This window comes from Mixophyes fleayi, chromosome 1 (genome assembly GCF_038048845.1).
Source record: "Mixophyes fleayi isolate aMixFle1 chromosome 1, aMixFle1.hap1, whole genome shotgun sequence".
Taxonomy (NCBI): domain Eukaryota; kingdom Metazoa; phylum Chordata; class Amphibia; order Anura; family Limnodynastidae; genus Mixophyes; species Mixophyes fleayi.
Window position 1 is genome coordinate 410,888,661 of NC_134402.1, and position 11,854 is coordinate 410,900,514.

Genomic DNA, 11,854 nt, shown 5'->3' on the forward strand with positions numbered 1-11,854 from the left:
AAGTCAGGGCTGCTTGGAGGTTAATAAGTCTACTTATTAAATGTGAATGCTAAATATTCAATGTCGAGCTGGTTGCAGGTACGGAGGCCGAATTATTAAACATGGGTGTTGTGTTATCGATTTAATGCTGGGGCCAGTGGGGGGGTGGGGGGGGGGGGGGGAGAAACGGAGGCCTGGCATGATCACTCATTGTTAGACTCCATATCATGTACATTCTCTCTCTCCCCCCCCCCAAAAAAAAACAAAAAAAAAAAAAACCCCTGACATTCCAGGATAAAACCAGCAGTAACTAAGACACAAGCAGTGAAAGCCTCAAGAACAGGTAGGCTAGAGCCGTACGGTCTGCCAGCTGTCCTGATTCTGGCGAGACAGTCCCAATTTTGTGAGACTGTTCCGCCTACTGAAGACTTTGTCCATACCATATACTGTTTAAGGGCAAGCTGCATGCACTGTAGATACAAGCAGCTCACCCTTTAAAGAAAAAAAAAATAAAATAAAAAGGGCTGTAAAGTGTGAAGCAGGACATACATCCTAAATATTATGGCAGTTGGGACTACCCCATCAGAACAGTTGGCTACCATTGCCCATGTATTAAAGGTGATGGGAATGGATACACTGTCTCAAATGATAGCCACATCCCTTGCACGCATTCTGGCAGGGAACCCCCCCCCCCCCCCCAAAATCCTGCATTTGCCCATTTTCTGTTCATTGCTTTGTAAACATGTAGAGCAACCTCAGTCCACTGGGCCAGATTAGGACTTCACTAATGTGTCTATATTTGAGGACACACATTTACAGACAGCCAGTTGTAGGATCTGAGGTAGAAGCAGTAAATAACACTAATTGCTCAACCTTAAAGTGTATTACTATTGATCTTATATGTAAAATAAACCATGAATCCAATGAAATAACGCAATTAACTTTTGAAGCAAGACAGACAAGTAATCTTGTTTTATATAGAAACCTTTTATAATACAGTCACTGAACAGGAGGTAAACTTAATTTAAAACAGGAAACACATTTAACAAATGACTAATCTATAAATGAACATGTTACAATAAAAATATATTTAAAAAAGGTATGTATAAAACTGTTGAATTACTTAAGAGGATGGACTTTTATCCAGTTTGAGAACAATCTCTCTTAGTTTTGGATCTTCTGCCCAATTAACACGGCTTGCGAGAATCACTCTCTGAAACAGAAAAATGATTGAATCAGGTGAATTTCCAACCTCGTGTGTAACATTTCTACCAGTCACATTATAGTACAGTCCAAGAAGAGACCTCAGGGAAATTTAATTTGGCTTCAACTGGTTAATCAGGTCAGAGGGCTGTTTAACCCTTCACTGTAATGAAATTCTGAAAATAAATGAATATGGGCGGCATGTGAATGATAAATGTGTGTGTATATATAATTACATTAAAGGGTACCTGTCAGCCCACAGCCACTGGGGGATAAACCAATATTCAGAACAATGCATCTTATCAAGAATTGTAATGTGCCTTGTGATGAATATTGATCATGTAGTGCCTTTACAATTTCATTACTTCTAAATGATGGGGTTCAAATTTGTGTTTAAGCCCATTTCAATTAGTTTTTTTTTCTCCGAGGACCTTTAATAAATCCTATTCTTGACATTGTGATATCAAGTCAACACACATGACTTGAGGGTGAATGTTTCTGTTACCTGGAAAATATTTTGAACCACGGTGGTAAGGTCACTCTCCTTCGCAAGGTATTTATTTAATTTCTTAACATTGACACTATGCATTTCTTCCACTCCACTCTTTTGGTTTTCTTTCAGCGTTTTAATTTGCATCATTATCGTGCAGGCATCCTCTTTAAGTTCTATTATTAGCAAAGGGGCAAGAAAAAAAACACAACTTTAATAAGTGTACTAACTACTTTATATTTTATTTACTAGCACTATATCATCATCATCATCATCATCATTTATTTATATAGCGCCACTAATTCCGCAGCGCTGTACAGAGAACTCATTCACATCAGTCCCTGCCCCATTGGAGCTTACAGTCTAAATTCCCTACTATAGACACACACTCACACACAGAGACAGACAGACAGACAGAGAGAGAGGGAGAGACTAGGGTCAATTTTTTTGATTGCAGCCAATTACCCTACCAGTATGTTTTTGGAGTGTGGGAGGAAACCGGAGCACCCGGAGGAAACCCACGCAAACACAGGGAGAACATACAAACTCCACACAGATAAGGCCATGGTCGGGAATTGAACTCATGACCCCAGTGCTGTGAGGCAGACATGCTAACCACTAGGCCACTGTGCTGCACTATATGCTCATATTTACTTAGGAGACACAGAGGGTTTTTGCCCAAGTTTTTTTAAAACAATTTCTGTTGATAAGATAATATCACTTTCTATTAGCAAGTAAATGTATCACTAATTACTGTATTCATAGTTCTCATTATAGCACCAGCATACCCGCAGTGCTTTACAATGGGGAACACACACACACATTAGGCTGGGTAGTCACAAAGAGGTAAGACGGCCCTGTTCCAAAGCTTACAATCTACAGGAAAATGGGAGCTTAATACATAAGGCTACTGGTCCTGCCCGACTGCAATGATAATAGTGCTTAGTGGGGCTATATGATCCAGTCACACAGCAATGTTATTTTGAGATAGTAGGCTGTTTGGGTTTGGAAAAAGAATATAAGTTTTGGGTGAACTGTGTAAAGGTTAGAATAGCCTAGGTAGTAGGAGGGGGGGGGGGGGGTAAGGAGGTTTTTGGGAATTTACTTCTTAGTCATTATTTCCTCACCAGGGGCACATTGTACAGAGGAAGGCATTTTTTTAAAAATTTAAATTGAGAAGCTCACGTTCAGAAACTCCACTTGCTATGCTAAGAGGAGGAAGCAGGGCTGGTATAGTGCAGAGCTCCTTAATGAATAAAATGTGACGTTTAACAACAAAGCGAAGTCTAGCAAAATGAAACCAAACACACATGGCTCAAAGTCAAAATCAAAGTTTGTAAAGAACTTACGCATTCTCTTCTTTCTGACTTCAATCAATTGTTCTTCCAAATCACGTTTCTCCTAGAAGAAAAAACAACTTGAGAAATAATGTCCACTCCGATTTCTCCCAAATATAGTCAAGAAAATAAAAGCAAACCACTGGTTGTTATGTGCACCACCACCAAGCTCCAAGGCCAAGCGCCATGTCACCCCTCACCCATGCATGGCCCACCGCCTGGTGACATCAGAAGCAGCACTTTATCCACCTTCTGCAACCTTCACATCATTTCCACAATCATTCAGAACCAATGCTCTCTCACAGCCATGAATCACTACAGAAATGGGCCTTGATCACCAGGTATATCGTTGAAGGGTGTCCGTACTATTTTATATTAACCAGCGGTCAGCCATCTGTCCCACAGGCTTATCTCTCCACTCTCCTCCCCAGCAACTTGGCAATCAATGAGGTTCCATCACACACTCTCTGCGCCTCCATGTTCAAGGGGCATTCAGGATTGGGAGCACCACTGGCCCTCAATGATCCTGGGGAGTGACCATAAGAAAGTGCTACTGACAGGATCACACATTTAGCGGAGGTGCTGGAAAAAGCGGCCAACAACTACGCAATGACTTGGCGTATATGGAGAGTTTGTTGCCATTGTCCTCAATACAGCAGTTTCATAACAAATAGATCACTTACATAGTTTGAGGAAAAGCTTTAGAAAAAGATATTTCCACATGAGTTTCCTTGTTTCATAAAAGCAAGGCAAGCATATGGTTTCTGAATAATTAAATAGGAATTTCTAATACGCAGTTCTCTCCAAATTAACTATGGAATAGTTGCAAGATAGTAAGCATATATATGGTCAATGACAAGATCTAATTAAAGGAACTGGTCATAAAACAGATTAAAGCAAAGAAACTGGTAATCAACAGAAACAAATACACACACACGTAAAGCAGCACACAGTGATTCCACTGGTTTACCTTCTCCGACTGTAGTAGAAGAGAACAAAGCCCTTTACTGTGATCAATAGTCTTGTAGAGTAACCTAATACAGATAAAATCTAATTAATCTTCTAAAGTTTCCCCAAGAAAGAACATTAAGCCCTCAAGTCACACACATTTTTATACCATGCAGTATGCTATTAATTGTTCATAAATATACAGGCATATAATACTTTATCTGGAAACATTATCCAGAAAGCGAGAAATATAAATAATTGATTCTGCTTGGTAATAAGCACTAATGTCTTCAGTTACTGTGAAAAGCATTGCTAAACCATGTATTAGGAGTTTATTCCCAAGTTCATCCACCAATATTTATAGTTTTACAAATGCTACTGAGGCCTTCACATTTGGGGGGAGGTGCATTGGTAGTCCAGCAACCCTGAGCAATTTTACAGGACCAATAAAACTCATTATATTAAAATCATCAAGCCAGGCGAGGAAAAAGCATTTTTATGCCAGGTCTATAACCTACTGCATCCCTTTCCAGTAATCCACTCCTAAGTAATATTTCATTCACTCTGGAGTGTCCTTAAAGGCTGCATTGAAGAGGTGCTGGCGATGTAAACAATTCCACTGAATAAGTATAGTCTACATCTATTATACCAAACAATATAAATTATCAGTGCCAAGCAGATAAATGACTTAAAACTGCCTGATATGTTTCACTGCAAGGCAGTTTTATCACGTGTCCTGCTGGACACTGACCACGCATACTGTGCTTACACTATCTGAATACAGTGAAGGACTATTAATTGTTATACATCTGCAAGGGCTTGGGACAATATATGTTCCTTAAAATGGAAGACTCCTTTTAAGCATCTCCTGAATTCAACTTTTTCATCTCTTTATTGAATACTTGGGACTATGTTCCAAAATGAGATTTAACATATATAAAAACGTGATTATATCAATTTAATTTTCTCTCTCTAATAATAGATTTACTATTACTATGTGATGTGATTATAGGAGCTGCGATATTGCCTATTGGAATTACCAATAATGCTTATTCCTCCACTTTAATTTTAGTTTTCAGGTTTTTAAGACCATTATGCATCAATGCATATGCAAATCTATTGCTCTAAGTGGTTGTATTTGAATGTATTAAATAATTTTTTCTTTTACAATTAACATTTTCCTATTGTTTTTTAGCGTCGTTTCTATACATATAAGTGACATTATACTAGCGCTGCTTATGCTTTCTGCCTTTTTCTGGTTGTTGGGCAGGCTGGTCGTTAGCAGATTTCTCTAGCTAGACAGCAGTCTGTTTCTCATCAATGCCCGTTACAGGTTCCCAATACCCAATAGTTATTGGGGCGGGAAGGTGGTGTGTAGGCAATGTAATTTAGTATACTGTCAGTATGGTGCTCCAAATTACACCTGGAAAAACCCAAGTCCCTAGCATTCCAGATAATAAATTCTATACATGTAATTGGTTACAACAATCATTTACAATTCAAATAAATCCAGCTTTAAAAAAAACAATTCCTGTGGGTTAAATATCTTGATATGTATATACATCTACAATACTTGGTATGTGTACTTACTTTGACTCTGTGCTATTCTCCGACAGCTTATTATGTATTACATCATATGTCTGTGCTCTGTAAAGGAAAATAAAAAAAATTAAAAAAAACCCCACACACACCATTTCCGCTAGACATTTTATTGGCACACAGACTATTTTGTAACTAAAATAATTTAAAGGCTGTATCTACCTTTAGGGACGTCGAACCCTATATACCCCAAATGGCCTACAATGGTGCTTAATAGGTCCAGGGTCAATTTTGCAAATCTAATAACTATTCTGTGTTATCATTAGTCAGATACTCTACCAGAGAATGTATCCAACGGTACCTGGTTCTCAAGGTGCAAATTTTATGCAATGTATGCCTAGGCCCAGCCCCCATCACAGTGTCATCTCTGCTAATCAGTCACCTACAGTCCTCACATTGTCCTACTACAATCATTTCACCAAGTCTCACAATGTGGAGTCTGAACTCTAGAATGGGTTTTATTTTTCTTACGGCTATTGGTGAAGTGACTTGCCGTGCCAAGGGAAGTGGTGAAACAGAGTAAAGTCCCCTGTCCTCCGTGGGCAAAGGATTGACCCAGTCTGTGCCCTCCTTTCATATTAGAAGGACATGTACTTTACATTTTGCAAAATGTTTTAATGTAGAAATATGAATACAAATAAAAGTCAGACCTTTGTAGCAACAGTGCTTTGTTGTAGAAAAAAGCTTTCAGCTTTTCAATCTCTTTCTCAAGGTTTCGGACTCTGAAAACAATAAACAAAAACAGAATTGTCAGTGTACTTTGTAGCAGAGATAGATATATTTTGTATATTATCATTCAGGCCCATCATATAGACCTAGATCCTACAACACTGACATTTTCAATGAAGAGGACATGAAAGACAAAAGGGATAGCTTTATTTTATTAAGAATAATACATATATATGAAAAGATCCAAGAAAGAAAAAACAAAAAACAAACACCACACTTACACCTCTGTAATATTTTCCTTTGTAAGGGATTCAGGAGTATAATCATCTGCAGAAGCTTCATCTGCAAAGAAATAAAGATATGAAAGTCAGGAACAAAGATGAAATGTGATTACAGGTAAAATGTATCTGTAATAGAAGACATCATTCATATAGAAGTGTTTTAAAATACAGACAAGGTGTCACTTCTGTGGCACACAAGAGGATTTGTTGCATGTAAAGACATTGATTTATACAACAAGATGTCACCGATAAGCAATACCAGTGTTATACTAGATGTCAGAATGTGTCAGTGTTTACTGAAGCAGGACTGAAAACAATAAAAATAAAAAAAATAAAACCACACACAAACAGGGGTTGGCAACTTTTTTTTTTTTTATAAAGTGTGCCAGTTGGGCATGTATGTATGTGTATACACATACATAATTTAATTAGGTTTTATTTTATGATGCCAAATTCACATTAACAGTAATGGGACCAGCAAAAAGACATTCATGTTATGTCACATAGTTGTCATAGTATGCCACAGTTATTCCCCCTATTCATAGTTTGCCAATTAAATGTGCCCCTCAATACTTACCTTTGGAGACACGTCTCCCGTTCCACAAACCTGGGAGCTGCTGCAGTAAACCGCAGAAGCTCCGTTTCAGCCGTCATCAGCTGCTTTACTGAAGCCGCTACAGCGCCAGACCCAAGTGGTCCATGTGCCACATCTTTCACCCATGCCGGGGGTTGCAAATGTACTTGGAAACTATTCATAAAATGTAAAACCACACATTATATAGATTATAGGCTATAGTTTTCGGTTGACTGGTCTGCTTTGTCCGTGTACAAAATCTACACTTTTCTCTAACTCAATATATATCTTTCCTGGAATGAATGAAGTCTACCCACTAGACACCTGTGTCTACAAATCGCAGCCCTGTAAAAAGTATCGGTTTATGATTTGAGAAGGAGAGAAGGGCAATATCCTTGAAACCGTGGCACTCCTCTAGCACTCATAGGGGCATATTCAATTAGGATACTGGTCCGCGGTAACACACGTTACCGCAGAACATGCGCAGTATTGCCGGTAATATGGTACCGCAAATTTTCGTACGCAACCCTATGGGATGCAAACGAAAATTCACGTTATTACAGTACCGTGGATTAACTTTGCGGCCCGTTCCGGCACGATCCCGCGGACCAGAAACGTAACTGAATATGCCCCACACAGTTTAAAGTGGACTTGTCGCCTACACACATTGGAGACATCCATTTTTTTGGACTGTACCAGGCAGTCTATCACTTTGCTAGGAACCAATGACATCACTAAGGCTTTGCCTGACTAATATTAATAATGCCTGATTTATATCTAGAAGTTACAGTTTCCTTGAGAATTGAGAAGATGGTATTCTCAAATATTTGCTCAGTCCACAAAATGACAGTTCCCTTATCACAACAAAGCACTTTGGCTGTAGGAGTAGGCGATTCATTTAGAAGACTGCGGTTTACTGGTTGGCCAACAAATTGTATATTAAAACACCCACATAACGTTACTGTTAGGAATGTCAAGTTTTTCATCGGACCAGATCCTGTACAAATTATGCCACACATTGCAGGGCGCTAATATTCTGAGAAAAAGCAGTGTGCCACATCACAGTCTTTCAATATACCTGTATCAAGTCTGCGCTGAACCTCAAACTGCTGCTGTTTAATCTGTTGGCTGATTCTAAAAAGAACACAAGAAAGAAAGATATGTAGTCTGTGTTATAAGTTAAAGGACAACTAAACAAAAAAATACAACCTAAAATATAAGTTGACTTATAACTTATTTATATAGCGCCACTATTTCCGCAGCGCATCAGTCCCTGCAGTCCACTCACATCAGTCCCTGCCCCATTGGGGCTTACAGTCTAAATTCCCTAACACACACAGACAGACAGACAGGGTCAATTTGTTAGCAGCCAATTAGCCTACCTGTATGTTTCTGGAGTGTGGGAGGAAACCCACACAAACACGGGGAGAACATACAAACTCCTCACAGATAAGGCCATGGTCGGGAATTGAACTCATGACCCCAGTGCTGTAAGGCAGAAGTGCTAACCACTTAGCCACCATGCTGCTACAACTTTCATACATATAAAGCTGACCGCATACATTGTAATCCTGCTACTCTGCCCAAGACCTGAGCACAAGGATCATTGTTCAATTTGTTCACATATGTCAATGTGTTGCCTACAATATCGCAGTGTGTGCAGTAGATGTGAAGAGACTATTTTTCCACTACAGTGCGATCACAGAGAAGAGAAAAAGACAAAGAAAGACGTTCTTCTGGGACGTTATTGCCATCAACTGAAAATATTGGCTGACAGTTTTAAATGACCGAGACCATAATATTGTTTGCTCAGCAGATATTCTTTAACCAAGCCTGAATTAGTCACATATGGATGTGTACTGCAGTATGCTCAAGATAACATCAACAGAAGCACTGTGTTTTGCAGTACTTACAAACGGGTGTACAAGAGTGTAGGAAGAGGATATCAAACCTTTTAATAAAAAAATTTAAAAACCCCACAACACTGCCTAGGATTTAATCACAGAAGCTTGAAGAATAACTAATGACCATTATATCTTTTTTTTTTTTTTTTTGGAGCTTGACTGAACTGAAGATATTTGTGAGTCTGCTGACTGTAGGAACACATCTCCTACTGCGATCAGAACTTTATCTCACCGACGGATACTCCGGTCAGTCTGTCCCCAGCCTAAAATGTCTGTTAAAGTAAAATCATTTAAAAGTGCCAAAATATTATTTTGATGGCAGTATACCAATGGGAAGTTTACACCATTTAAGACTCATAACAGATTCCTGCAAAAATATAAAGCCACCCTTCTTAACCTCTATACTGAAAGAGACTGTAGACCGACAACAACCTTATGGTGATGGATAAATATATTGGACCAGTTGGTGGTTTTACCGATGGAGAACCCATGCCGAAAGCTGCCCGAGAAGCAGTCAGCTTCCTGGATGAATGAACCCTAATCCCTTCTAGTACAGAAGCCCCAAGTAGACAGTAGGCCATCTGAAGATGTCCAACAACCTAATGGGAGATTGTTCTTGAGGTAGCTGCTTTGCCGTTCCTAAGACAATGGAGTATTTCTTTCTTAGAAATGGGCATAATTCTGAAGAGTTTTCAAACGAGAAGAATGTTTCACAAATTAAGGCTGGGTACACATTACTGTGTTTTCAGCTGATTATCGGGCCAGATGATAAACAGCAGACTGCCTCAATATCACAGTAGTGTGTATTCTGCAGCAAGGAACAATTATCATTCCAAAGCACATTGTATCGTTGAACAAGATTTTTAGTTCAGTTTAAAAATCTCCTTCAAATGATGAAACAATGTTGTTCCAATTCTGCAGTGTGTACTCATTGTGCAGAATTGGAACAGATGAGGGTGGGAGGGGGAACAGGCCCACATACCTTAAATAACTGGAGAGGAAACGTCTCAAGCATACTATGTGGAGTGAAATGCAGGCTGAGAGCAGGGGGGCGTATCCCTGCTGAGCGACGGTCTGACAGCCAGCCAATCAGAAGCATGTTCTGGTGTCAGCTGACAACTCCTCATATCCCTTTGAACTGTGTCAAATACACTGGAGCCTTTCACAATAAAGGTCTGGAGAAGACCTCAAGGCATCTCAAGGCAATGTGGGCCATGGAGAGGCACACGACATCCCAATGACTGTAGATTTAACCTTCCCGGGATTCGGTGATTACAGCACTGCATGTTGCCCTGTATTAGTTCACTGATTGACAGCACTAGGTATTGTGGGACGCAACCTTGATGGGCAGAGAAGCAATGAGGGTCTCCGTGTAGGACCAGGGCCGGATTAAAGGAATGGAGGCCCCTGGGCTAAGGGGGCCTCCATTCCCCCGTGATCCGCCCTTGACATTGATAAAATTGCTATAACTATCACATTAGAATTTTCTTATAGTGTGTACCCAGTCTCTACAAGCAGGTACTTATGAAAGATTTGCAAAGCTTCATTAAGAGGTTGATAGAAAGCTGTTGATGTAGCAATATTAACCCCCATGTCATTAAAACAGAGTGCATACAAAATTGTAGCAACGGCCAAGAAAAAACATACAATTTCTAGAAACTCCATGGAAGGAATAAAGCATCCGTCTGCCCCGATGGGCTTTCACATCTGCACCAGAACAGAGTATGTAAGGGCAATAAGCCCTGAAAAGCTGCATGGCACTATACTACCAGAGGAGATCTGTGTGTTCTGGTCCCATCTTCCCTGTGTGTGGACCCTAAACATTGAGCCCCCCCAACCCAGGTTACTGGTATCTGATGTAACCACGATCTAACTTCCAGGATTCACAGGCGCGCTCCTCTTGAGATTGCCGTCCAACACCATAGGCTGGTTTCTACACACCTCATTGAGATGACAATATCTGGAAACATCTGGGATTGGATCTCACTGGGTCTGACTCTGAAACAAGTGCTGAAACTTATGTCAGCGCTTGTGGAGATCATTCAGCAGAACATGGTAGTCACTATATGTAATGACTCTGCAAAGCCATAAAGACAAAATACCCGTTACACTGCCCCATAACATTTTACTCCTATCCATAAAGAGATATGCAAAGGATTTTCAGACCAAAGGAAACCATGGATTTGTTGAATCTAATATAATTTAAAATGATTTATAATATAACATATAATTTATAATATAGCTTGTTTAGAAAGTCCCCAGATAATGTGCCCCGAGAAAGGATACAGGTACTACAAGTCCCAGCACGCCTGGGCAGCTCTGCCTTGTAGAGCCACACCAGTTAGGAAACAAGGGGTTTGTGGCTACTTACCTTAGTAGTAACAAGGGACTCTCAGGTGGGGTCATGTGATCTCGGGTCCCCATCACGACCACTTTCCTGAGCTCCGCGCTCTGCTGCCGCAGGGATAACAGGACACTGGGCTCCATGTCCACAGATGCACCCTCTCCAGCCCCAGCCAGCGACATGTCCACTGCTTACTGCTCTGCAGCCCGTTGCACGAAGCGCGATACCACCCGCTGCTCAGCAGAACTCCCGCCAGGAGGCGGGGCAAGCGGCTCTCCGAGACAGCATGCTGGGGGGATACAATCACGTGACCTGTGCTAGAAGGGGAGGAGTCTGGTAAAGAACTCAGCGGCAGAAACTAGATTAGAATATATTTGAATGGGCGTGATGTCACAGTCACGTGAACACGAGTTCCTATATGTTCCCTTTTTTTTTTTTTTTTAAACAACTTTATTAAGGAATTGGAAAAAGTGGGAGAGCAGAGTAAAAGCAACCATCTAACTGCAGCAGGCTTGGATCGGTTGTG

The 11,854-nt window shown here is 40.3% G+C and overlaps 1 protein-coding gene across 2 annotated transcripts; it reads right to left on the bottom strand.

Moving 5' to 3' along the window:
* Positions 1–953: 953 nt before the first annotated feature.
* On the bottom strand, positions 954–11,653 carry CENPH (centromere protein H). 2 transcript variants are annotated; one of them, XM_075182473.1, is made up of 10 exons: positions 11,356–11,429; positions 10,926–11,061; positions 8,159–8,214; positions 6,507–6,567; positions 6,207–6,278; positions 5,548–5,604; positions 3,980–4,043; positions 3,022–3,073; positions 1,688–1,848; positions 954–1,192 (listed from the first exon to the last, which is right to left on the bottom strand). In XM_075182473.1, exons 2-10 carry the CDS (start codon positions 11,024–11,026, stop codon positions 1,103–1,105), a joined length of 714 nt encoding a protein of 237 aa, XP_075038574.1. In that variant the 5' UTR covers positions 11,027–11,061; positions 11,356–11,429; the 3' UTR covers positions 954–1,102. The 2 variants fall into 2 exon arrangements, with proteins under 2 accessions (XP_075038574.1, XP_075038565.1); XM_075182464.1 differs by lacking the exon at positions 10,926–11,061 and having other exon boundaries at positions 957–1,192; positions 11,356–11,653.
* Between the last annotated feature and the right edge of the window lie 201 nt (positions 11,654–11,854).